This window comes from Phycodurus eques, chromosome 1 (genome assembly GCF_024500275.1).
Source record: "Phycodurus eques isolate BA_2022a chromosome 1, UOR_Pequ_1.1, whole genome shotgun sequence".
Taxonomy (NCBI): Eukaryota; Metazoa; Chordata; class Actinopteri; order Syngnathiformes; family Syngnathidae; genus Phycodurus; species Phycodurus eques.
This window is the reverse complement of record NC_084525.1, coordinates 47,588,326-47,615,416: the sequence shown is the minus strand read 5'-3', so window position 1 is coordinate 47,615,416 and position 27,091 is coordinate 47,588,326. Positions and strand designations below refer to the sequence as shown.

The 27,091-nt window shown below is 45.0% G+C and overlaps 2 protein-coding genes across 6 annotated transcripts; both read left to right on the top strand.

The window, feature by feature from the left end:
- Positions 1–196: 196 nt before the first annotated feature.
- Positions 197–15,818, top strand: acss2 (acyl-CoA synthetase short chain family member 2). Of its 5 annotated transcripts, none has more exons than XM_061696062.1 (19): positions 197–259; positions 2,276–2,471; positions 4,061–4,152; positions 4,248–4,351; positions 4,422–4,494; positions 5,369–5,444; positions 5,637–5,742; positions 7,930–8,025; positions 9,435–9,572; positions 10,015–10,185; positions 11,262–11,395; positions 11,468–11,600; positions 11,670–11,726; positions 12,343–12,423; positions 12,506–12,614; positions 12,698–12,766; positions 13,433–13,609; positions 15,173–15,247; positions 15,324–15,818. In XM_061696062.1, the coding sequence occupies exons 2-19, from the start codon at positions 2,383–2,385 to the stop codon at positions 15,449–15,451; spliced, it is 1,908 nt and encodes a 635-aa protein (XP_061552046.1). In that variant the 5' UTR covers positions 197–259; positions 2,276–2,382; the 3' UTR covers positions 15,452–15,818. The 5 variants fall into 5 exon arrangements, with proteins under 5 accessions (XP_061552046.1, XP_061552009.1, XP_061552019.1 ...); XM_061696025.1 differs by lacking the exon at positions 197–259 and adding an exon at positions 276–823; XM_061696035.1 differs by lacking the exon at positions 197–259 and adding an exon at positions 276–823 and having other exon boundaries at positions 7,981–8,025; positions 15,324–15,817.
- A 3,455-nt stretch (positions 15,819–19,273) lies between these two features.
- LOC133412584 (galactose-specific lectin nattectin-like) lies at positions 19,274–25,227 on the top strand. Its single transcript, XM_061696013.1, has 7 exons — positions 19,274–19,378; positions 19,472–19,534; positions 19,693–19,720; positions 19,866–19,951; positions 20,193–20,327; positions 24,698–24,794; positions 24,944–25,227. Exons 2-7 carry the CDS (start codon positions 19,472–19,474, stop codon positions 25,021–25,023), a joined length of 489 nt encoding a protein of 162 aa, XP_061551997.1. The 5' UTR covers positions 19,274–19,378; the 3' UTR covers positions 25,024–25,227.
- The last annotated feature ends 1,864 nt before the right edge of the window (positions 25,228–27,091 follow it).

Below are 27,091 nucleotides of genomic sequence, written 5' to 3'. Positions count from 1 at the left end.
ATTGATGTAATAATCCACACATTGCCAGTAAATGCTTAGTGTAAGCGCGCCATAAAATCTCTTATCTTGGTATCCTCATGTTGGAAGGAAAAAAATATAAATGGGTAAAGTCGGAGCTTTCAGTTGAGTCATTGAACGCCTCGCACCTGTGATTGGCTGCTGCCGTGCTACCTTTTGTCGGACCTCTGAGAGTTCTGTATCGTCGGCGCTTTCACGAACGCACCGCGGCTGTGATTGGCTGCTGGTCGGGGGTAAACAGGTCAGTGCCACTCATTGTGCTTGTCAAAAAGGGGGAAGTAGACTTTGTCAGCAGCAGGCACGCTCAAGGACTCGGTCACTCCTCCTCCTCCTCCCCTCGGCCCCCTGGAATCTCCGTGTGTCTTTGAAAACAAAGTCAACCAAGTTGGTGACAAGGAAAGCCGGGACCTGGTCGTCGTCAGCGCGTCAATGCGCCTCTCTTAGCCCGTTAGCTTAGCGGCGCCCGCGTCCTCCACGTCCGATTTCCCTTCGGGACCTCACCTTCCCTTCCCGTCCAGCATCACAACAACCGAAGGGAACCAAATCGGCCTGCAAAGGAGCCGCTTTGTTGCTAGCATAACACTCGGAGAAGCAGGGGGCAATCTCGAGTGCAGCTAAGCTAGCGCCTTCGCTGGGATCGATTGTGTTGCTTGTTAGCGTCCAACGCATCACCCGAACATGATTCCCGACAAGGCGCCCGTGGACGACGTCTTTCACGGGGCTGAGGAGATGCGGAGGGGGGCTCACGTGCCCACCTTTGACAAGTATAAAGAAATGTACACGCGGTCCATCGAGGACCCTGACAGTAAGAGTGCTGCTTTTGCCGAGCGATCGATTGTGTCAATGATTGATTAATCATGTCTTGAGGCGTGCACTACGACTACTACTGCTAATTCTTGCAACATTATTGGAATGCAAATGACTGTTAGTACTAATGAGAAAAGACATGCAAAAGAGTGAATGACGATAGGAAAATATTTGAAGAATAAAGCAAGGCTCTCACTTGGGAATATGTTTTGAATGAATTATTCAGTGGGTCAGTCCAGGGGTGTCACAAGCCAAATTGGAGTTAGGTCTCGTTTTGACTGTGAAACCTTATAAATGTCCAAGTGCCTCATCATATGACTCTTGTGTACAGTACACAACAAAGAGAGAACTAGTTTTGAATACAAGACTCACCAAAAATAGTTTGTTCACTTATTGTTTGGGTTTGGCAAACAAACAAAAAAAAGCTGCAAAATCTCAGCATTATTAAAAGTGAAGGCAATTTTTTTTTCTTATCTTTTTTATTTTTTATTTTTTTAAAGCCTGTCCTGTTCAGCTGCACGGCCTTGCAGAATGGTGGGTGTGTATGCCTCGTGCTGGAACAATTTTGCAACAGGGGAGTTTGTAATACTCCCTCTGCTTATTTTTAAATGTTTTCATTATTCTGATGTTTATTGAAAATGCAGCCGGACAGAAAAGGATTTTAGGGGACAGAGTGGACAAGGGGGGGGATCAAGGGGTGAAAACCACAGCAGAATGCAATTTTCAATTATGGCACATATTTTAGCACCAGGGCGGCACGGTGGATTACTGGTTTGCTAGCCAGTAATCCACCGTGCCGCCTCACAGTTCTGAGGTTGCAGGTCCTGTGTGGAGTTTGCATGTTGTCCCCGTGCCGGCGTGCGTTTTCTCCAGGCACTCCGGTTTCCTGTCACGTCCCAAAACATGCATGCTAGCTTAACTGAAGACTCTAAATTGCCCGTAGGTGTGAATGTGAGTGCAAATGGGGTTCGGGGTGTACCCGCCTCCCGCCCGAAGATAGCTGGGATAGGCTCCAGCGCGCCCGCGGTCCGTGTGAGGAGAAGCGGTACAGAAAATGGTTGGATGGATGGATGGATTTGATTAAAAAACATATAGATGTACATGATTTGCTTTAGTGGGCCACATAAAATGATGTGGTGGGCCTAATCTGGCCCCTGGGCCTTGATCTGACACCCAAGGGTTGTCGGTGTATAGAATAATGGGATAAAACATATTTTCAATGTTTTTTGCAAAATATTTCTTTCCCCCCAGATGTTTATGAACTGATTATTGTTGTGTATTTGGTCTTGTTTTAAGCAAAATCACCGGAGGGAATGATGTTGGATACATTAAAGTTGCCCATGACCATCCAGTTCCTGGTTTTGTTCCCACATTCATTCAAAACACAAGAAACATGGACGTGGCAGCTCCTCCCGGGCACGAGTAAGAATTGTGTGTCTTCGGCCCGCAGGGTTCTGGGGGGACGTGGCCAAGGACTTCTTCTGGAAGAGCAAACACACGGGCCGCTTCCTGGACTACAACTTTGACGTGACCAAAGGAGAGATCTTCATCAAGTGCATGGAGGGCGCGTCCACCAACGTCTGCTACAACGTGCTCGACCGAAACGTTCACGACAGGAAGCTGGGGGACAAAGTGGCCTTCTACTGGTCAGTATGGCGCTCCTAACCCGCCGCTTGACTCCCGTTCTGCAAAGGATTGAGAAGTTGTGTTCGCGGAGGTGAAGATCTTGAGGTTCTGAGCAATGCAGGCAAAGTGGAGTTACAACTAACAGAAGCTCCGCGTAGTGGAGATAAACAGGGCGTCGGGTCAGCCTTGGCGCAACTCCTGATCAATAAATAAAAATTGATATCAAAACAATATTCCGAAAGAATAAATGTAGTCATATGCCCAACTCTGGTATGGGGAGAAACAGGCTTCGAAGATAAAGTCCATTTGGCTTTCTCTTGCTGGTTTGTAAACTGTAAACACTCCACCCAGTCTTTTATTTACAGAACACTTTAAATAACCACTGCAGCTGACAGATCAACTTTTTTTTTTTTTGCTCAAATCATTTAAGTTCTGAAAGTGCAAACGTCTGAAAACGGGTCTCAAAGTGGAACATTTTATGACATGGTTATTATTTGGGTGTAAACGGTGTGAAAAGTTGGCCTTTGAGAAGGGAGAATATGTACATCTACAAACAGTATGTGAAGCCTTTGGAAGGACCTGGATTTCTGCATAACTTGGTCGTAAAATATGGTCTGATCTTGTCACAGTCGACAAACTCACTCTTCTTAGACTAATGCATGCAAACGATTATACTTTTGCGTATTTTTGGACACAAACTATGGACTTGCACTTTTTAGTGGCCCGCGGCATATACTCAAAATCAATTTGAACACGTCCCGTATCAATAGTTTAAAAAAAAAAAAATAAAAAAAATTTAAGGGCGAGGGGACAGCATAAAAAGTGTGAATGCCGAAAAAGTGGGGATATACAACTATAACTCCGACTCAAAAAATTGGTCGAATATAGAGCTTTTATAAAAATTGTCAGACTAATAGCAAAACTGCCTAAGTCGTTTTTTTTCAACATTTTCGGAGAACAATTAAAAACATACAACAAATTCAACAAGGAACTTTTTTGAGGGCTGTATTTTTGTAACTAGCACAAGTTCAGCGCTGCGCTCGGTGTAATTCGGCAAGGAGGCGGGTTAGACCGGGTGTCTGTAAATTTGCAGACGAGCGTGGCCGGCGTATTTATCTTAAAAAAAAAAAAAAAAAAGGGTCTGTCTGCGCTTCGTCGCCATCAACAAAGCCGACTTTATTCGCCGCCAGTCAAAGCAAAGCGGCTTCATTTATTCTTTCAAATCGTGATGCAGCAAAAAGTCCACAATTGACCTCGGATTTCCGCATTGTTGCCAGTACGGGTGCGGTGATTTATCTTCAGACATGGCAACTGATAACAGAGTACAGTCGGTCGACACGTGCATGTTTTCCTGCCCCAAAGCCTTCTTCTTTATCGCACTGGAATAGCTTTTCCTGGATTTGGAACCACCCTACTTAGAAAAATGCAATTTAGCGTCACGCTGAATGTAGTTGTCGTAATTGGTGGGAGCTCTGCGGTTGTTTCTCTTAAACGAGCTAGTCCAACTTCGGGGTAACCTTCCCCCCCCCCCCCCCCCCCCCCTTTTTTGTTTTGTTTTTGCCTGTCTACTAAGCGTACTCCGAAAAACCAAAAGTGCGTGTCTTTGCAGGGAGGGCAACGAACCTGGCGATGAGTTGACGGTGACGTACAGAGAGCTGCTGAACTGCGTGTGTCGCTTTGCCAACGTCCTGAGGTCACAGGGTACCTTTGGAGCTCCCGCTTTTAACCAGCACATCTGCAGCAAATGAGTCTGATGGTCATTTAATTGGACGGGTGTGTGCGTGTGTATGTGGCAGGCGTGACGAAAGGGGACCGTGTAGCCATTTACATGCCCATGGTGGTGGAGCTGGTGGTGGCCATGTTGGCCTGCGCTCGCGTCGGAGCCGTTCACTCCATCGTGGTACGTCGGGAACGGGAGGCACGGGTAATAGCGCGCGGATGGGAAATGACGTCGAAACGCCCTTTGCCAGTTTGCAGGTTTCTCTGCCGAGTCGCTGTGCGACAGGATTGTGGACTCTCAGTGTTCACTGCTCGTCACTGCGGGTGAGTTCGCGTCTTATTGGCAATGGCAGATTAATACGTGGCAAACAGTAGAGCAAAATAAGCAAGGGTCACACAAGAACATCAGATGCACGTAAGAATATCAGAGAGTCAAATGTATTTATTTACATATTTACATCATCACCCAATGAGAGCGCCAGACTTACGACAAATGCACATGTGCAATATAAATTACTGTATATATGCTGAAATGAATGGTACTAAACTACATGAATACAAGTACATCTCAGTAAATGAGAAGATATGTATTGTGATTTATTGAGATGAAATCCTCTCCCTAAATAAATTGTGCAACAGAAGTCTGCAGATGACGATAGATGTGATTTATTAGTTGAAAAACATAGCCTGAAGCCTCACACAGTTCCACTACCAATTTGAGAACAATAAATCACATCTATGACCATCTGCAGGCTTCTGTTGCACAATTACTCGAGGTCTGTCATCTCAACAAATTACAATAAATATATTCTCATTTATCGAGATAATATGGAGGCTACCCGCAAATAGATACTATTACTATACAATAGAATTGATAGCTTTTGAAAACCTGTTGATGTCACTTTTAAATCTAAAATGTTCAAAAGACCTTTTTAAAAGGATCAGAATCAGCTTATTGACATTGTCGGTGAGCGGTACTTTCACAACTCTGAATTTTTCTCGGTCCTATGGTGCAACATGAAACATACAAGTACTAATACAAATGGTACAAATAAAAATTCAAATATAAATAGACTAAGAAGAAGGAAAATAAAGTGCAATAAGCAAAACAGTGTGCCATACGCATCCGGTGAGAAATATAAGTCGCTTATTATTGGGCGCGATTGTTTATTCTTTTGTAATTGACGTCTGCTTTCAGATGGTTTCTACCGAGGGGATAAGCTGATCAACCTGAAACTCGTCGCGGACGAAGCCCTGCAGAAATGCACAGACAAGTACTCTGCGCGCACGCACACAATTCTGACAGTATTTTGTCTTTTCCCCTTAAAACACTGAGAAAATTCATTGTTGATGGATTTTCTTATGGACCACAACAACTTGCGTTCATGTTCATCCTATATCAACTATTAAGTATAATAAACAGAGCGGAGATGATGCGGTGTCCATTTGTTGTTCTGTGCGTCCAGAGGATTCTCACTCGGTCGGTGTATCGTACTGAAACATTTATCCAAGGAAGCGCACGAGACTTCCCTCAGCTCCCCTCCCGCCAAACGACCGTGTCCTGACCTCCAGGTAAAACTCATTTTTCACGTCTTTTCCTTTGATAAACTGCCACGCCTCTAAAGTGAATACCAAAACCATGATTTTTACATTTCAGATGCATATTTTTCCGAAAAAGCTCAAGTTGGGCTGCAAATGCAAGGCGGAGTTGTTATCCATAGTTTCAGAATGCTTACCCTGCTAAGTTAACAATACTAGCTGTGTTCTCCTATTTGCGACACTAATTTGGTTGCTTTGTATTGACTCTGTTGACATACCGGTATATATAACAAATAAGTTACCACTGTTAATAGTAAAAAGTATCAGTCACCGTAGGGCCTATCTCACTGACCTGGAGACTAGTTCATGACCTGATGGTGACTCGAGTCTCTGCGATGTCTCCTGGAGATTAGCTGGGTCACCAGGGAGTCGCAGGAAATCCAAACATGGTCGTTGAATTTTTTTTGGGGAGACCTTTTGGAGACGTTCGTATGTATGTCACACACCATATATATGCGCGCATACACACACACACAGTGGGTACGGAAAGTATTCAGACCAGTCCTGCTGTGTTTGATGATACTGATTGGACTTGATGAGGAAAGCCACACCCCTGTCTATAGAAGACCTTACAGTTCACAGTGCATGTCAGAGCAAATGAGAATCATGAGGTCAAAGGAACTGCCTGAAGAGCTCGGAGACAAAATTGTGGCAAGGCACAGATCTGGCCAAGGTTGCAAAAGGATTTCTGCTGCACTTAAGGTTCCTAAGAGCACAGTGGCCTCCATAATCGTGACATCGAAGACGTTTGGGACGACCAGAACCATGCCTAGAGCCGGCCGTCCGGCCAAACTGAGCAATCGGCGGAGAAGAGCCTCGGTGAGAGAGGTAAAGAAGAACCCCAAAGGTCACTGTGGCTGAGCTCCAGAGATGCAGTCGGGAGATGGGAGAAAGTTCTAAACAGTCAACCATCACTGCAGCCCTCCACCAGTCGGCGCTTTATGGCAGAGTGGCCTGACCGACATAAGCCTCTCCTCAGTGCAAGACACACGAAAGCCCGCACGGAGTTTGCTAAAAAAACACCTGAAGGACTCCAAGATGGTGAGAAATAAGATTTGCTGGTCTGATGAGACCAAGATAGAAATTGTTGGCCTTAATTCTAAGCGGCATGTGTGGAGAAAACCCGGCACTGCTCATCACCTGTCCAATCCAGTCCCAACAGTAAAGCGCTGGCGGTGGCAGCATCGTGCCGTGGGGGTGTTTTTCAGCTGCAGGTACAGGGTGACCGGTAGCAATGGAAGGAAAGATGAATGCGGCCAAGTGCAGGGATATCGGGGACGAAAACCTTCTCCAGAGTGCTCAGAACCTCAGACGGGCCGAAGGGTCACCTTCCAACAAGACCATGATCATAAGCACACAGCTAAAATAATGAAGGAGTGGCTTCAGAACAATTCCGTGACTGTTCTTGAATGGCCCAGCCAGAGCCCTGACTTCAACCCAATTGAGCATCTCTGGAGAGACCTGAAAATGGCTGCCCACCACCGTTCTGACAGAACTGGAGAGGATCTGCAAGGAGGAATGGCAGAGGATCCCTAAATCCAGGTGTGAAAAACGTGTTGCATCATTCCCAAAAAGACTCATGGCTGTGTTAGCTCAAAAGGGGGCTTCTACCAAATACTGAGCAAAGGGTCTGAATACTTATGGCTGTGTCAATTTTTCTTTTTTAATAAATCTGCAAAAAGTTTTACAATACTGTTTCTTTCTGTCAATATGGGGTGCTGTGTGGACATTGAGGAGGGGGGGGGGGTGGAAGAACTTAAATGATTTGAGCAAATGGCTGCAATATAACAAAGAGTGAAAAATTTAAAGGGGTCTGAATACTTTCCGTACCCACTGCATATATTAATTCGATCGATGAATTGCTCAGCTCATGCGTTAAAAGTGTAACCGGTTTGTTCTGAATTGCGAGCTGTTTGTTTGTAATCAATCAATATTGATCACATTGACTGATCCGCCTCGGCAGTCGCCGCGACATCTCCGCCAGTGAGATCTGCCCGTAGAATTGGGAATTTTTCTAAAGGTTTTATTTCTAATTTTGTGCCATTTGAGATTTGCATTTTAGTTGAATCCCAACTTTTACGACCGAACGGGCTTTGGACTTTCGACGGGTTCCACGCGGTGATATTGTGTTGTTGTTTTCACTTTCATTTTGTAAATAAGCCATCTCCTTCATGGTCATCCCCCGCTTGCTGTGCTTCCTCACTCCGGCAGGAGACAGAAACAGGCAGAGTAAGAAAAACCCGTCCTGTTCCGCAGGTACTTGCCATCCCTCCAGCCAAAACCCTGTCCCACTTTTTCTTTTTGTTTCGCCTCCACCAGACTCGACTCACAAAAAAAAAAATAATAATAATACTGCCGAAGGGGAAAAACAATCAAGCTTGTGATTTTCACGCATGTCTTTTGTAGCATATTTAGCATTGAGATGAAGCTACAATGTTAAAAGTGAAGTTGCAAGAATGCTCGTGAAATACACTTTCGGGGTCCTCAACATGACCCCTCAAAAGTCATTCAGTAGCACTACTTGGAAAGGTAGGAAAATAAAAAAAAAAAAAACAGCCCCTGACACCGTTTGCACTGATAGACACAAAATTTGACTCATCATTACTATGCGTTCATTCTCCACAAACAAATGTAGTGCGCAAGAATAAGCAAGTAAACAAGACTTGACTCCATTTAAATGATTCTTATCTTTTTTTTAAACAAGCTTTGTTTTTGCCCAGCGAGAGCAGTATAATAATTCTGCAAACATCTGAAAACATGAAAATGTGTGCTTGGTCACATCAGGAATGGAACCGAAATGATTGGAACCTCGAGATGGGCGTAATTCAAAAAAAAAAAAAAAAAAGTGCTTTTCTTTCTTTTTTTTTTTTTTACTATCGATGCTATTTAATGTCGTTTAAAACACAAAACAAAAAACAGTGCTGGTCTTTGAAGAATGAGGACATACCGTATCTAAGTGACCCACAACCTTTGAAGGCTTGTGTATACAGCATGTAAAAATGGATGGATTGATTGATCATTCGTTGCAACCAACTGGCCATTCCTCATTTAAAAGAAAAGGTTGGCCATGTTCCCAGATGTTTGCTGACTTTTGGAATAAACTAACACTCTTTTTGTCTTCAGTCACCTCACACATCCAAGTTTGTTCTTATCAGCATGAAGATAACATTTATTTACTTATTTATTTATGTATTTATTTTTGCATCGCTCCGACCCAATAATGTTATTGTCATCTACTTCAAAGTCGCACATTTCTTCTGTCACCACGATCAGATGTCACCATTGATTGTTTCACTATCTTTTAATACATGCATTATACTTAGGATTATAAATATTAATATTAATCTACACATCTACCACGCTTCGTCCTGCGGTTGAAGTTTATTTACTTGACTGCCGATGGGTGGATGCCAATTAGCATAAGCGTAAGATCTGAATTTGGGTATCGTTCGTGCGTAACAAAAAGCGCTGCAATGCATTTTCATATCGATGCGTTAGACTAACTTAAGCTGATGATCTGTTTCCTGTGGCTTTTCAGGCTTATTTGTCTGACTAACATTCCTTCTTGGCTTTTGTTGTGAGATTCCGACGGTCAAAGATATGAGCGGGTCGGTTTTGTGGTTCAGTTTTTTGGTAACATTGGAATCCTCCCACCCCTTGGCAAGGTGCCGTGGAACCCGGAAGTGGACAAGTGTTGGCATACTCTGATGGGCGACGTGTCAGACGAGTGTGAGCCGGAGTGGTGCGCGTCCGAAGATCCCCTCTTCATCCTCTACACCAGCGGCTCCACCGGCAAGCCCAAGGTAGAGCGGAATTCCGGATGTGGAATTCCTGGCTGGAAAAACTGTACACGATACATTCGACTGACTTTTAGACTGTATACATCAAATACAGTAAAAAATGAGAATATAAGCATTACGTGGGAATTGTGCCCTTGGAAGAGCTTCATCGGCTCCCCTTATTGGCAGAAATACATATTCCGTAATAAGTGAACTCACCATTTTAAAAACAGCATTTGAAGTTCACTTGGGTGATATTGTGGGGAAATCTATGCAAGTATGCAAAAATCGTCTTTTTCACGGCACCGTCACGCCTTGGTGTGTTCCTACAAGGTGTCACACACTGTATTGTTCGTCAAAGCAAATTTCCTTTCGACGTATCGATTATTTTGCAGTTGGAGCTCAATCATGCCCCCAGGAAAAAGCTGTCCCAATCCCCTCTTATTAATGTCGTACTCCTCTGCAGGGCGTCCTTCACACCGTCAGCGGCTACATGCTCTATACCGCCGCCACCTTCAAGCTGGTGTTTGACCACCGGCCCGACGACGTCTACTGGTGCACGGCCGACATCGGCTGGATCACCGGACACTCGTACATCACCTACGGGCCGCTGGCTAATGGCGCCACCAGCGTCTTGGTGAGCGCAGAGTGGCGGGCGAGGTGACGCTAAACGTTCAGTTTGGGCTGCCATCAGGTGGCCGTGCAGTAGCACTTAGCTCAAATCACTTTGTTCTAAAGGCGCTAGGTGTCGCCTGATCCATGTCATGACGTTACATCATAGAATTACAAAATGAACGTCATTGAACTTCTTTAAAAGCCAGTGCTTGTGATTGGCTCTCTCTGGTCATGTGCCATTCTGCCATCGTCTCAGACTTGACATATTTTTCCAAATACAGTCTGAACTCAAAGCACCACCTTGTGATGTGAGGTTTTTTATCAAATATGTGCCTTGGCTCAAAGATTCTGAAATACTGGGATAAAAGTACTGCAGCAGGCATAAGGAAGCAATGTACGAGGCATTAATTGTATTGGCAATAAGAATGCTGTGGTGGTTACCAGGGTTCATTATGCTTTATTAATTTGTAAATTTTAAATGTAAGTGAACCGTCGAGCCAGAGTCCTAGGTATTAGTCGCAAGTGAGGAGCTGAACAGCAGAACCATTAAGAGAGAGAATATAGATGGGGGGGGGGGCGCAATTTTTTTGGGAGGTTTCTGTTGACGCTTGTAGGGGGCAAAAAAAAAAAGTGCTTGGGTCCAGGGCTCATTTAACAGATTGCAGCGAAGGAGCCGCTGTGCACTGCACAAATCTGAACTAGAAGCTGTCCATCTCAGACATAAAACAAAAGAACAAGTGTGTGTCGATGTCTTAAGCGTTGTACGAAAGTTGTCACGGGCCGTCTTCCCAAGTAAAGCTGCTTTAAAAGGGACGAATGCTGTTTTAAATTTGTGTCACAGATGTGATCATCACAGGAGTCAAACTAGAGCATAGGCACCCATTGACACAGAAATGAGTATGAAAATGTATCATCCATCGTCACAGAAGTCCAACGGGAAGATGTCGAAGCTGTCCTTTGTTAATCCCGACTGTAAATCAGCCCTGACTATGAGTGGAAAAGTGAGCGCTGACGTGGCAAAGCTGCAGAATGAATTTGCGTTGGATAGCTTGGATCGGAACAAGAGTCATTGACTGTGTGTGTGTGTGTGTGTTTCAGTTTGAGGGTCTTCCCACATACCCGGATGTGAGCCGCATGTGGGAGATTGTAGACAAGTACCACGTTAGCAAGTTCTACACGGCGCCCACCGCCATCAGGCTGTTGATGAAGTACGGCAGCGATCCGGTGCACAAGTAAGCGACTGAGCGTCCGCGTCGTCTTGCCGCCGCTTCAGTTTGACATTTGTGTGGGTTTGTCGCGCGTAGGTACAAGCGAGACTCTCTGAAGGTTCTGGGCACGGTCGGAGAGCCCATCAACCCCGAGGCCTGGCAGTGGTACTTCACGGTGGTGGGAGACGGCAGATGTCCCATCGTCGACACGTTCTGGCAGACGGAGACGGTGAGTTCGCTGGGCGCCACCCCCGACGGGCTCATCTCCATCACCGTCACCGTGCTTTGTGTCTTCCAGGGCGGACACGTGATGACGCCTCTGCCGGCTGCTACGCCCATGAAGCCAGGCTCTGCTGTGAGTCAAACATAACGTGTGGAAAGCCACCTTCACACTGCTGGAAAATACAGTGCGCTGCGTTATACTACACTCTAACGCTGTATTGTAGATGCTACAACCAAGAGGGCTGAGCAATTCATGGATTACGATGAGCTTATATGTCAGAGACTTGTGCAACAGAACTGTTTGAATTATTCAAAGATTGTCTCATGATAAATTGTATTCTTTCTGTTCTGATAGACATGTCCACCTAATTTATTGTTGAGTTGAAAAAATTAGTGTTTAAACAAAAGAAAAAAACAAACATCTAAATATATATATTTTAATAACATTTTCTGAGAATCCTTAACATGATCAGCAAACTTTACGCTATGCTGCGTTCACATTAGATGGCATGGGCAAAAAAAAATAAAAAATCTTCTCAATTTAGTGTTGCCCATCTGTGGAGCATACCCGCCTCTGGTTGGGACCCATTGGCGCCAAATTCCTAGTTGGAGTCCGTCAAAGTACGAGCCGAAATGGCTTCTTAAACCGAAAATGGCAGATTTCTTATTGGATTTCGGGCTTGTGTCCTTGAGACTTTTTTTTTTTTGCACGTCCCGGTGTTGGGTACTGATAGACTTGTCTTTTTCAGACATTTCCCTTCTTCGGAGTCGTGCCAGCCATCTTGAACGAGTCGGGCGAGGAGTTGGAGGGCACGAGTGAAGGTTACCTGGTAGGAAGCGCCGCAATTGACATCTCGGCTCGGCTCGGCGGCGGAAGGAACGGCGACGTGTCTGACCGGTCAATCCGAACAGGTGTTCAAGCAGCCGTGGCCCGGCGTGATGAGAACGGTGTACGGAAACCACGGCAGGTTCGAAAGCACCTACTTCAAGAAGTTCCCGGGATACTACGTGACCGGAGATGGTGACAGGATGCGGCAGCAAGTCGGCTCAACGGTGCGTCGCCACGCTAATGATGCGGATCTTTCTATTCTTCCCCATGCGCAGGTTGCCGTAGAGACAAGGACGGATATTACTGGATCACCGGGAGGATAGATGACATGCTCAACGTCTCAGGTAAGAGCAACCTGTGCGTCTTGGGCCACGTCCACTACAAAAGTCGGAATATTAGAAGAAAAAAACTGAATTCACAAGATTACAATTGTATATTTGGGGGGGGATGCGGAGTAATGTAAGAATAAGGATGAAAGAATTGCGATGCCGGTAATGTGTTACAAAGTAACGCTTGACTCCGATTTGTCAATAAGCTTAAGAAAGCGATGGGGAGGTGATGGTTGATTCTACAATGCACAGTGATGGTGTCGTATCATAAAAGTGCCAAGAAACGCACAATTTCACTATCGCCACGCTGTTTTTGTTATTTTCCTTTGTAAAAAGTATATTTGATTGTTTTTTGTTTTTATGAACACATTAAGAATAAACTTTTACCGCCGTGTTAATTGCGCAATGCATTGTGAGTTAATTATTCATACCGAAGTGCGCGGTAATAAATTGGTCACGGAGGTTTAAGGAATGACTCACTGAAGGACTTACAATACTTATCTCAAATAATATTTACAATGAAAAGGGAGAAGTTTCAACTTCGTCTGCAGTCCGAACTGTGAGCTGGTTGAACGCGCTGCACGGCTGCATTTTCTGTGTTTTAACATGCTTGGCCAATAAAGACAATTCGGAGTCCTATGGCCCAGCCCTCGCCCAACGGAGTTTGACGCGACTTTGCAGGTCACTTGCTGAGCACAGCAGAGGTGGAGTCGGCATTAGTGGGGCACGAGGCCGTCGCCGAGGCCGCCGTGGTGGGCCGGCCTCATGCCGTCAAAGGAGAAAGTCTCTACTGCTTTGTGACGCTACGCGATGGCGCCGCATTCAATCACACACTGGAAGCCCAGCTCAAAAAACAAGGTGGTTTCAGTAAAATGCTCCTGATTAGCTTTGTTGTTGTTGTTGTTTTTTGACTTGGCTCGATACTTTTTCAACTGTTCAACCTTGGGGGAGGGCGGGTCGCACTCTACCGAGTGACATTCTAGATGGTTCTGGTTGGGCGTACTCCCAGGAACCCTCCAGAACCCTGCTGCTGAGGGTGAAGACCTGTTCAACTTTTCCACGGCCATGGCGAAAAACACACTGCTCCTCCCGAATCTGAGATCTGACTTCCCGACAGACCTTCCAGAACCCCTGAATAGACCTTATCAGGGAGGCAGAGGAGTGTGATTCCCCCCAGATTTTTAACCACCTGGGTGACTTCAAGCCCGCGGTTGGGAGAACTCTCCTCAGAGTCCGCAGACTCTGCTTCCTCATGGGAAGGAAAGTCTGTAGAAATGAGGAGGTCTTTGAAATATTCGGCCCACCACCTCTCAATGTACGTACTGTAAGTACTAAGTACGCCCACACCTGCTCGGCCCCTCTCACCGTGGGCTAGTCCAGAGTGGAATAGAGTCCAACCCCTCTTGAGAAGACTGGTACTGGAGCCCAAGCTGTGTGTTGATCGCGCTCGACTATATCTGGTCAGGATTTCTCGACCTCTCACACCGGCTCGGGCTCTTTCCCTGCCAGAGAGGCGACGTTCCACGTCCCTAGAGTCAGCTTCTGGAGCCGGGGATCGGACCGTCAAGGTCTCGTCGTCTCTTCGGGCTGTTGCTCGGGGCTCAATGGCGAGCCCCACTAATGAGCTGCAGGCTTCATGTCTGGCTCCAGAGGGGACAGGGTCACATCCCTCCCCGAGCCACGTCCGGGTGAAAGAAAAAGTAATCCAAAATTGTTTCTCATCATAGGGGGTCTTTGAGCCGTCCTTTGTCTGGTCCCTCATCGAGGACCTGTTTGTTAAAGGGGCATAAAGCCCCTGGCAATTTAGCTCCTCGGATCATTGGGACACATCAGCTCCTCCGCCACGATAAGGTGACAGCTCAAGGACAGGATATGATATATTTTATGTGATAATAATGATCCCACCCCAAAAAAAATTTTATAACAGAAAAAATGTGGAAAACGTGAACTTTACAAGAATAAAACAAAAACATTTTCACAGAAAACTTTCTCCTATCCTTTTCTGAGTGGATATCGATATATATATTCACAAGGAAAAAAATGAAATTATTAGCTCACAGTCTTAATTTCATAGGAAAAATATCTGAAGGGAAAATACAAATTCCCAGGAAAAAAGTAAGTCAGTAATATTACATCAATATAATACAGTGGTCTCTCTTCTTTTTGTTTTTTTGTTTTTGGGAGTACCAACCCCTGAAAACACTTCTTGGCGGTTTATCCCCACTTATTCAAGAATTGTTGAGGTTTTAAAAAAAAAAAAAGTCAATGCAATTGCAGTGGGTGTCAATTATCTGTGAAAAGTGAGGGTCCGCTGTAGTTATATTTTTGGAGGGGAAAAAAAGTCTCCTCCTTGGTAAATGTGACTTTGCTCAATTGAGTTACAAAAAATAAATTGTTTCTTTGGTGCATATTGGTCAACAGTGCGTGAGAAGATCGGCGCCATCGCAACACCCGACTTCATTCAGGACGCTCCAGCGCTCCCCAAAACCAGATCAGGTACAAATTGGGGTGTAAAATTCCACGAAGTTTAGAATTTGCAAACTTTCTGTGGGAATTGTGTCTTCCCTTCCAGGCAAGATCATGCGGCGCGTGCTGCGCAAGATCGCCAGTGGCGAGCGGGACCTGGGCGACATCTCCACGCTGGCCGACTCGTCGGTGGTGGAGCAGCTTTTCCACAACAGGTGCTGCACGGCCGTGTGACAACATCCCGGCGCTCCCCGTCCACGGACCCGCTCGTCACGTCGTCATCTGCCAACAAATGATAATAATAGGATTGGTATGTGTGTGTGTGTGTGTGTGTGTGTGTGTGTGTGAAGAATAAATCCATTTATTTTCACTACTTTTTCACACACACACACACACACACACACATTTATTAATAATAATTATTCAAATGACTTCATGTCCTCCAATTAGCCTTTAATTTGTGTTGTAAGTTTTTCTTTAAGATGCTTTGAAGTATGTCTGCTCTTTGTATTCAATTGTTTTGTCTGTGTTGGGTTTTTAAACGAAGACGTTTTGGATTAAAAACATGAATTTTGCGCCCGGTTCGGCTTTTGTCGTCTGATATTTGTTTTGCGCTTGTACAAGAATGTTTCAAGGCAAGTTGATGTGTTTCGGCCTTTATCGCAAGAGTCTCAAACGGCTTCACAGGCCAACAGATGACAAAGATTGACAACATACCCTAATCCATCGATGTTTCAACTTCCCATGTCAAATCATGTCACTTTCAATTTGTGGGCATACTTATTGGACACTCTGGCGAAGAGAGTGGCGGAGCTGTCAGCCAATCACCACCTGGTGGTGAGTTGGCTCCGACGGTGGGGGAAGATGCCAGTCCGACCTGGCAGACCCGAACATATTGTGAGGGTCTGTTGGGAACGTCTGGCAGAGTCCCCTAAAAGAAGGAGCTTCAATTCCCACATCCAACAGAACTTCGCCCACATCCAGGTGGAGGCGGGGGACATTGAGTCCAAGTGGACCATGTTCTGTGCCTTCATTGTTGAGGCGGCTGACCGGAGCTGTGGCCGTAAGGTTGTTGGCGCCTGTCGTGGCGGAAACCCCCGAACCCGCTGGTGGACACCAGCAGTAAAGGATTTCGTCAAGCTGAAGAAGGAGTCCTATCGGGCCTTTTTTCCCTGTGGGACTCCGGAGGCAGCTGATGGTGTACCGGCTGGCCAAGCTTAACAGCACTTTGGTGGTTGCTGAGGAAAAAAAAAAAAAGACAACAGGAAGCAGAGCAAATGAAGATGTTGAGGTTCGCTCACGGAGTGACCGGGTTGGATAAAATTAGAAATGAGCTCATCAGAGGGACAACCAAGGTTCGATATTTTGGAGACAAAGTTAGAGAGAGCAGACTTATATGGTTTGGACATGTCCAGAGGAGAAATAGTGAGTATATTGGCAGAAGGGTGATGAGGATGGAGCTGCCAGGCAAGAGAGCTAGAGGAAGACCAAAGAGAAGGTTGATGGATGTCGTGAGGGAAGACATGAGGGCAGTTGGTGTTTGAGAGGAGGATGCAGGAGACAGGCTTACATGGAAAAGGATGACGCGCTGTGGCGACCCCTAAAGGGACAAGCCCAAAGGAAAAGAAGAAGAGGTGCTCTTCGCAAGATTGCTGACAGAGGAGTGCAAAGAATAATCACAAGAGTTGTCCAAGAGCCGAGGACCACCTGTGGAGAGCTTCAAAAAGACCTGGAATTAGCAGGTATTGTTGTCACAAGGAAAACAATGTCGAATGTACTTCGCCGCCATGGACTGTATGCACGCTTTAAAATATATTTTTTGTTTTAACTATTTGATTACATGTGCCCTGCGACTGACTGGCGGCCAGTTCAGGCTGAAGTCCGGCTTTCGCCCGAAGTCAGCTGGGATAGGCTCCAGCCCCCCGCGACCCTAACCAGGATAAGCGGTGTTGAAACTGGATGGATGGATGGATGGATATTTGATTTCATACCTTATCAAATTATTAATTGGTGTGTTAAATGTTGTTTACGTTTGGGTCTGTAGCATGTGTTTTGAGTAACTATTGTATCAGTGAATCATGTGTGCCTACTGTATTGATGTACTACGTGCTGCACTAATCTATTATTTGTACTGGTCATTATATGTGACCCCTCGGAAGCTTAGCAAGCTGCTTCGGCACAAGCTAAAGGCGGTGTCGGCAGCGGCTGCTGCTTGAAACAGTCTGATATTTTCACCGAAATACTTTGCCTACAACACCAAAGATAGTCAACATGAACATATTTTAGCGCACGATCGCCAGCACTTGCTGAAATTGCGAACATCCAGTGATTTTGAGTTCGTACCACGGCGGTTGCTGCCGAGCTAACTAAGCTAGCTACCTTGAAACAACCAACAATGGCGGCATGTGCTCGAGCCTTCTCATTTTCCGGGTCACGCTGAGAGCAAACGCATCGTCCGCTCTACTTCAAACTACATAGAAAACAAGAATAATAAAAGTGAATCTCCTCCATAGTTTGCTGTTGCATCCGAATCCTATAAATGTGTGATTTTCAACGCTGAAAACCCATTTTGCAGTCAGATTTGCGCTGTCATAACCACAAGGAACATTTTCATCTTTGTCAAAACTTCAAATAAACACGAACGTAATGGAGATCACGTTAGTGAAAACTCACCCCATAAGAATCTGAAAAATATTCCCGTAGACGTCATTGCCTCTGATCCAAGGAGAGGGAACGTCGGCGTTGTTTTCGTTGTTGCCGTTCAACAGTTACTTACACATTTTGCAGTCAGGTTTGCGCTGACACAACTGCAAGTTCTCCGGCAATGCGTGTTTATTCAATCAACAACAAACAGAGCTTCCACAATTTGCAGTAACAGTTACTCGTGTTTAAAATGCACAAGTGGGTGCATTAGTAGCCATGTGGCTCCTTTGAAACTGTTACCTGTTTGGCCGACTGTCGTATCCCCACACCCCAGACACTGAGTTCACACTGAGTTCACCCAAATTAGAGGACGCGGCACATGGAATTACGTGCACACGTTTGGTTGATGCCGTTGTGCGGGCCAACGTCACGCTGACTTCAAATTCACCCCGCGGGCCGGGAGCCTGACATATCTGCTCTGTAGAACAATTTCTATTTGGGCTCCAGGACTCTGGAATGCCTTACCTGCAGATATTAGAGCTGCTCCCTCAGTAGAAATGTTTAAATCTCTCAGTCTTAAAATGGATTGACTCTTTGCCATTGAGTTAAAGTACACGTAGGCCTGTTTTACTGCTGCTTCTCTTCACCGCCCCCCTCCTGCTTGGAGAGGTGGCTTAAAGCTGGCTACTAGTGTGGACTGAATGGGTGGCAGAAATGAAACAGCAGTATTTTAAGGGGAATAGCGCTTCGGTAACGTATTGAGAAAAACAACGATGAGAATCACTACTTTAATGTATGAGGAGTGACGTTCTTGACCTGCTGAATGTGTCAAGTGCCTTGAGATCATTTCTGTTGTGAACTGGTTCTGCAAAAATAAATTTGACTTGAATGAATCCCTGATGACGCTTAACACTGCTACAGCAAGTCTCCAAAGTCTCTCATGCTGCTCTAAAATGCTTCCGCTCAAGTACTGACCAGAAGTAGGAGATATTATTTGGATGATTGTTTGCGAGGGTTGGTAATTATTCCTTGTTGTGTCAAAGGCAAGTAGCACACCAACTTGTCGTTACATTCACATTGGCTCGTCTGTCATTAATGAAGGGAAAATTACATCTGAATCTTAGCGCCATCAACTTTCAATCATATATTCTTAACTTTTGTTGTCTTTTGTTGCCTGTCATCAAACAAACAACAACTGATGATCATGGTGAGGCTTGCCAAAAACTAAATTAAGGTCTCTAATTGCGTTGGTTAGGTGTGTGCTCACATTATCAAATTATCAAAGCAAAGACTGCATAGTATGCGGTTGAAGTCATTGATTACGACACCAAGAGAACATTTGATTGTCCACCACCCTTTTAGTGAAACAATCCATCTTCATTGTTCACTGTAGTTTTTTAATTAACAAATTACATGATTGCCTTAGACGACATTCCAGAGCTGCAACAAGCAAATTTAAAAGAATTGCTGCTCATTTGATCACAGACATCCTCAGCGTGAAGCATCGCGACTGCAAAGGTCGCCCTTGCACACCTTCTCAAACTCAACTTTTTCAAGCTTTTCGTTCAAATACGAGTGGAATTCTGAAATTGTTGTTCTGTCGTTGCGCAGATGGCATTTGCTCTTCGCTCCTTGTTCCTTCTCTGCGGGATCGGTGGACTTTTGACTGGAGCCGTAAGTCAAAACCTCAGCTGCTGACTTCAAGGAATGCCTATTTACTCTTGCTATGACTATTATATTTATATTATACGATATCAATTTACTGTTGCTGACTTCATTTGTGTCACTTTTCAGCAGTCTGATTTTAACGAAAATACTTTTCCTCTTGACAGTGGTCTAAACCAGCCAGTAAAGAAAAAGGTTGGTCACTGTGTCTCAATACTTAAAAAAACAACAATCAAGTAAATCAAATCAAATCAAAACAATTTTGTGATTTTGTCAGCATTTGATACCGGATTTAATCAACATAGCTCATTTTCTCCCTGAAACAACAATTGTATTGCAGAAAACTGCTGTCCTAAAGGCTGGACTCAGCTGGATTGTCGCTGTTTCATTTACCAAGATAAAGGCAGGCAGTTTGCAGATGCAGAGGTATACAAAACATTTACATTGCAACATTTATTTAGTTGTAGTGCTAAACCAGGTCCCTGCTTTGAAACCAGTGATTTGAAACCTGTTTGTCTGTTCATTATCTAAGTATCACGGATCGATGTGAACGAAGTTTGTACGTACACAATCTGTAGAAAGTGAAAGTCTTCGGTATTTTAGTCTTTTGTCTGCCACATTGAATATTTTCTGATTTTTCTAATTGGGTTGTTGTTTCTTCTTGTAGAGCGTCTGCAACATTCTCGGTGGGAATCTGGCCTCGGTCCACAGCGCTTTGGAATATGCCGTCGTTCTCGAACTGATTCGGGCAGCCTCTGACTCTACTGAGGATGTTTGGATGGGACTGCACGAGGCGATAGAGGTGAAACAAATTCTTCAAATAAGTAACTCGCAATCCCCAGTAACCATTGACACTTAAGCATTTACACACATTTTGTACAACGATGTCAATGCTGAGATGTTGTGTTGTTGAAACACGGACAAATCTTGAGCTCATATTTTCGAATTGATCGTATTCAGGTTGCGAATCCCTCGGGTGAATCTTAGCGCCATCAACTTTCAGCAACTCAGCAGCATCAAGCACTGCTGCTGAGTGTAAAAATCTATCACATACAAAGTCGTCTAAATCTTGAACAGAACCAAGACAAGTTCTTTAAGATGCAGTGGTGCGTGGCCATTGACTGATTTTGCACAATGATTTTCACTTGAATTTGACATTTTAAAGGGAGCCTTTGCAGTGAAGGTAGTACATAAGATAGGCGACCGATTCTCCTTGTCCTAGTCGGCACTCGAGCAGCATCAAGGAAGACCAGTCCGAGTGTGGTCGCAGCGGCCTGCCAATAGAGTGACAATCCATCTTCCGTTCCGCTTCTCCTCACACGGGTCGCGGGCGTGCTGGAGCCTATCCCAGCTATCTTCGGGCGTGATGGGGGTACACCCTGAACCGGTTGCCATCCAATCGCAGGGCACATAGAAACAAACAACCATTCGCACTCACATTCACACCTGCGGGCAATTTAGAGTCTTCAATCAACCTACCGTGAATGCAGCCCTATGGGTGACACAAGTCAGTGCAAACTGTAGGCCGGTCCCAAGCCCGGATAAATGCAGAGGGTTGCGTCAGGAAGGGCATCCGGCTTAAAACCTTGCCAAACAAATATGAGCGTTCATCCAAAGAATTCCATACCGGATCGGTCGTGGCCCGGGTTAACAACGTCCGCCACCGGCGCCGTCAACCTGCGGGGCGCCGTTGTAAATTCAGCTACTGTGGGTCGAAGTCAAAGAAGAAGAGGAGGTTGAAAGCGGGTTCTTCGGCAGAAAGAGAAGAGGAAAACACAGAGCCTAGAACTGAATGTGGGGACTTTGAATGTTGGGACTATGACAGGAAAATCTCGGGAGTTGGTTGACATGATGATGAGGAGAAAGGTTGATATATTGTGTGTCCAGGAGACCAGGTGGAAAGGCAGTAAGGCTAGAAGTTTAGGGGCAGGGTTTAAATTATTTTACCATGGTGTCGATGGGAAGAGAAATGGAGTCGGGGTTATTTTAAAAGAAGAGTTGGCTAAGAATGTCTTGGAGGTGAAAAGAGTATCAGATCGAGTGATGAGGCTGAAATTTGAAATTGAGGGTGTTATGTGTAATGTGATTAGTGGCTATGCCCCACAGGTAGGATGTGACCTAGAGGTGAAAGAGAAATTCTGGAAGGAGCTAGATGATGTAGTTCTTAGCATCCCAGTCAGAGAGAGAGTTGTAATTGGTGCAGATTGTAATGGACATGTTGGTGAAGGTAATAGGGGTGATGAAGAAGTGATGGGTAAATACGGCATCCAGGAAAGGAACTTGGAGGGACAGATGGTGGTAGACTTTGCAACAAGGATGCAAATGGCTGTAGTGAACACTTTTTTCCAGAAGAGGCACGAACATAGGGTGACCTACAAGAGCGGAGGTAGAAGCACACAGGTGGATAACATCTTGTGCAGACTATGTAATCTGAAGGAGGTTACCAACTGTAAGGTAGTGGTAGGGGAGAGTGTGGCTAGACAGCATAGGATGGTGGTGTGTAAGATGACTCTGGTGGTGGGGAGGAAAATTAGGAAGACAAAGGCAGAGAAGAGAACCATGTGGTGGAAGCTGAGACAGGACGAGTGTTGTGCAGCTTTTCGGGAAGAGGTGATACAGGCTCTCGGTGGACGGCAGGAGCTTCCAGAAGACTGGACCACTGCAGCCAAGGTGATCAGAGAAGCAGGCAGGAGAGTACTTGGTGTATCTTCTGGCAGGAAAGGAGAGAAGGAGACTTGGTGGTGGAACCTCACAGTACAGGAAATCATACAAGGAAAGAGGTTAGCTAAGAAGAAGTGGGACACTGAGAGGACCGAGGAGAGGCGAAAGGAATACATTGAGATGCGACACAGGGCAAAGGTAGAGGAGGCAAAGGCAAAACAAGAGGCATATGATGACATGTATGGCAGGTTGGACACTAAAGAAGGAGAAAAGGATCTATACAGGCTGGCCAGACAGAGGGACAGAGATGGGAAGGATGTGCAGCAGGTTAGGGTGATTAAGGATAGAGATGGAAATATGTTGACTGGTGCCAGCAGTGTGCTTGCTAGATGGAAAGAATACTTTGAGGAGTTGATGAATGAGGAAAATGATAGAGAAGGGAGAGTAGAAGAGGCAAGTGTGGTGGACCAGGAAGTGGCAATGATTAGTAAGGGGGAAGTTAGAAAGGCATTAAAGAGGATGAAAAATGGAAAGGCAGTTGGTCCTGATGACATTCCTGTGGAGGTATCGAAGCATCTAGGAGAGGTGGCTGTGAAGTTTTTGACCAGCTTGTTCAATAGAATTCTAGTGCGTGAGAAGATGCCTGAGGAATGGAGGAAAAGTGTACTGGTGCCCATTTTTAAGAACAAAGGTGATGTGCAGAGCTGTGGCAACTATAGAGGAATAAAGTTGATGAGCCACACAATTAAGTTATGGGAAAGAGTAGTGGAGGATAAACTCAGGACAGAAGTGAGTATTTGCGAGCAACAGTATGGTTTCATGCCTAGAAAGAGTACCACAGATGCATTATTTGCCTTGAGGATGTTGATGGAAAAGTACAGAGAAGGTCAGAAGGAGCTACATTGTGTCTTTGTAGATCTAGAGAAAGCCTATGACAGAGTACCCAGAGAAGAACTGTGGTACTGCATGCGGAAGTCTGGAGTGGCAGAGAAGTATGTTAGAATAATACAGGACATGTACGAGGGCAGCAGAACAGCGGTGAGGTGTGCTGTAGGTGTGACAGAAGAATTTAAGGTGGACGTGGGACTGCATCAGGGATCAGCCCTGAGCCCCTTCCTTTTTGCAGTGGTGATGGATAGGCTGACAGATGAGGTTAGACTGGAATCCCCGTGGACCATGATGTTTGCAGATGACATTGTGATCTGCAGTGAAAGCAGGGAGCAGCTGGAGGAACAGTTAGAGAGATGGAGGCATGCACTGGAAAGAAGAGGAATGAAGATTAGCCGAAGTAAAACAGAATATATGTGCATGAATGAGAGGGCTGGTGGGGGAAGAATGAGGCTACAGGGAGAAGCGATAGCAAGGGTGGAGGACTTTAAATACTTGGGGTCAACCGTCCAGAGCAATGGTGAGTGTGGTCAGGAAGTGAAGAAACGGGTCAAAGCAGGTTGGAACGGGTGGAGGAAGGTGTCAGGTGTGTTATGTGACAGAAGAGTCTCTGCTAGGATGAAGGGCAAAGTTTATAAAACAGTAGTGAGGCCAGACATGATGTACGGATTAGAGACAGTGGCACTGAAGAGACAACAGGAAGCAGAGCTGGAGGTGGCGGAAATGAAGATGTTGAGGTTCGCTCTTGGAGTGACCAGGTTGGATAAAATTAGAAATGAGCTCATCAGAGGGACAGCCAAGGTTCGATGTTTTGGAGACAAAGTTAGAGAGCGCAGACTTCAATGGTTTGGACACGTCCAGAGGAGAAATAGTGAGTATATTGGAAGAAGGATGATGAGGATGGAGCTGCCAGGCAAGAGAGCTCGAGGAAGACCAAAGAGAAGGTTGATGGATGTCGTGAGGGAAGACATGATGGCAGTTGGTGTTCGAGAGGAGGATGCAGGAGATAGGCTTACATGGAAAAGGATGACGCGTTGTGGCGACCCCTAACGGGACAAGCCGAAAGGAAAAGAAGAAGAATCAACCTACCGTGAATGTTTTTGGGATGTGGAAGGAAATCAGAGTACCCGGAGAAAACCCTCACAGGCATGGGGAGAACATGCAAACTCCACACAGGTGAGACCGGGATTTGAACCTCGGTCCTGAGAACTGTGAAGCAGATGTGCTAACCAGTCGCCCCACCGTGCCGTAGAGTGACAATAATCCTGTTAAATGTCACAAGCGCTTGAACAACATTTTCAGCATCAGCTGGTGCGAGATGTTAATTGTTGTCATCATCAAGATGTCGAAAATTCAACGAGGACACTGCGTGATGTGTTATGTTGGTATGAACATACAAGCATGCGTTTTCTTTTGGGTTAGACTCATCTGTGGTCTCTTCTCAAAGTTTCTTTTCCCCAAATGGGCTTTTGAGCTATTTCCTTGCCCGATGGGGAGGTCGAGAGAAGGGGATGTGGTCGATCTTTGCCAAATGTGGGCCTGTCAAGCCCTTTGAGACTCTTTTGTGATGAAGGGCTGTGCAAATAAACTTGACTCATTGAAATGCGTTCTTCTGACTTCCAGGACGGTGCCTTCTTCTGGACTGATGGCTCAGAGGTTGATTTCACGAGCTTCAACAGTGACGATGATGCTGGAGATTGCATTGAGATTGAATTCAGTGGTAAATATGTCATCATTTTAAAAGGGCAAACGGCTCCTATTTGATCTAAATCTCTAACTGTGAGTTTGGTAGGTTGGATGGAAATGACACACATTGATGAGAAGAAGATTTTCATGGTCGTCTTTGCACTATTTTGTGTTTGCTTCTAGATGGTCTCTGGGACAATGACAGCTGCACTGACATCAACAGATTTGTTTGTGTCCAAGATGCTGACCATTGCGACTACTGATCGGCCATCCGAGCGCCATCTCATCCATCAGGACTGTCACTTCTCAAGTATCCTGATGACTGCTCTAAAATCAAACTTTACGACTGTGTGTATTCTGTAATCCAGAACAAAATCTTCGCTTCTCCAACCCAGATCACTTAATTTCAATTATTAATTGCTGGCAAATGTCTATTATGGAATAAAGCATTTTGGTGTGGGATGTCATATTCAATCGATTTCACGTCAAAGACATGGAGACCAATGTTTCCCAACCTTCATTTTTATCTATTCATTTTTAGCAGTGAGCGGATCGATCCAAATATCGTCAGTTTCGATACCGAGTCAGTAGCGGTCCTTTGCTCCTCCTCCCCACTCTCGTGTTTCCACGTTGTGCCGTCATGTGACTGAGCAGCGCCAAAGCAAACGGGAAAGCGTGGGCCCGCCCACCAGCGCGCAACCACAGACGGAACACGGAACAGAAGAACGACTCTCTGTACCTGGAAAAAGAAAAACTATTTGTTTTCCAGTCACCACTTTGTGCAGCTTGTTTAGTTAAGAAAAAAAAGAAGAAAAAGAAATCCAACCATGAAACTTCCATGGAGGAAAATAATTTTGCTACTGTTCTATTGCTACTCATTTTGATCAATTCTTTTTTTTATTTAACAGTAGCATTCGTCCTACTTAACAACTAGTGAATAACAAAAAAAAAAGGAAACATCACAAAAACAGCCTTAATTGTAGAAAAGGATCAGTATCTGTGATAGTTAGTTCCTGGAGCAATATATTCCTGCCATTTAAGTACAAATGTGGAGGAAATGTGTTGATACCCTGATGAAGAAAGAAAAATCCATCATGTAATTGACACAAGTAATTAAACAAAAGGTGCAATGATGGTACTCGGCCTGCATGACAATGCTGATACGTGACAAGCTTGAAAAGAATTTTCCATTGTACTTTAAACGCAGGTGTGTCCTGTAATTAACATCACTGCTGTCGTGACTGGAGCTATTTGAAAGAAGTGGGCGTGATAGTCACACGTGTGCAAGTCTCGAGTCATAACCTTCAAGTCTCGAGCAAGTCCCAAGTCACTGCCGGGAAAAAAAATCGAGCAAGTCGAGTCGAGTCCCCACTAAATTTCAAGCGAGTCGCCAACCGAGTCATACAATCTTGCTCCAGTCGCGACATATATTGCAGTTGTCATAAAATGTTTTTTCCCAAATCATAACAAAAAGAAAAAAAGTATTCACACCTTATACAAGGTAAATGAACAACAACAGAGATGATGATTGATTTAATTTATTGCACTGAATTGTTTTAAAGTTGTGTTTCAAACTCCATTTAACTGGACTTGATTTCTGAACAAACTACGCTGTGTACGTTTTGCTGACAGATTGCTACGGTGTCATGGGTGTGTGTGTTCCGGTTGTTGTCTTCCCCCTGTCTCATACACACCTGCTCCTGAGAGCATCTTCACACCTGTGCCTCGTTCACCTTAAATACAACCTTGCATTTAACCTCGTGTCTCATTCTTGCTCGTCCCACTTATCATAAACCGTCCCAGCCCCAGTTACGTTTCTTAGCTTTACTAAAACGATCACAATCATATGAGTTTTAGTTTTCATCGTCCCAAAACGAAGCTTAATGTTTGACCAGCTAGCTAAAGTGCTAAACTAGCTTCCTTGTCTTTGTGAGTTTTGTAGTGACGAATGAAGTTTGACGTCGTTGCTGTTGTTGTTGTTGTGTCTTTAATGCACAAGTTGCAAAACATGCAGGTTGCCCTCCTGCTTTTGCAGACTTCATCGACAAAATCCTTGAATCCAAATTGTCTTATCTTTGGAGCACCTTCCATCGTTGTTCATGCAGGTGGCTACGTCGCACTGGCAAGTGCGCAACAACGCATGCTGTGTTGCCAGGTTGGTGAGAATGAACCCCCCGCCCAAAATCTTTCTTTCTTCACAAAAACAAACCACAACAACAACAACAGCAACAAAAACGCAAACTTGTCTCAATTAAAATGCAGATTTCCAACTTTAAACTTCTCAAGTCTTTCTTAAGTATTTGTTCAGCAAGTCGCGTGTCAAAAAACTGG

What these genes read in the sequence shown, in the direction of transcription:
- acss2 (XM_061696025.1), top strand. Translation starts at nt 697, where the DNA reads ATGATTCCCGACAAGGCGCCCGTGGACGACGTCTTTCACGGGGCTGAG. An exon ending in TTCACTGCTCGTCACTGCGG is followed by an intron (nt 4,495 to 5,368) that starts GTGAGTTCGCGT and finishes GTCTGCTTTCAG; the next exon opens with ATGGTTTCTACCGAGGGGAT. An exon ending in AAACCCGTCCTGTTCCGCAG is followed by an intron (nt 8,026 to 9,434) that starts GTACTTGCCATC and finishes CCCCTTGGCAAG; the next exon opens with GTGCCGTGGAACCCGGAAGT.
- LOC133412584 (XM_061696013.1), top strand. Translation starts at nt 19,472, where the DNA reads ATGGCATTTGCTCTTCGCTCCTTGTTCCTTCTCTGCGGGATCGGTGGA. An exon ending in ACCAGCCAGTAAAGAAAAAG is followed by an intron (nt 19,721 to 19,865) that starts GTTGGTCACTGT and finishes ATTGTATTGCAG; the next exon opens with AAAACTGCTGTCCTAAAGGC. An exon ending in CATTGAGATTGAATTCAGTG is followed by an intron (nt 24,795 to 24,943) that starts GTAAATATGTCA and finishes GTTTGCTTCTAG; the next exon opens with ATGGTCTCTGGGACAATGAC.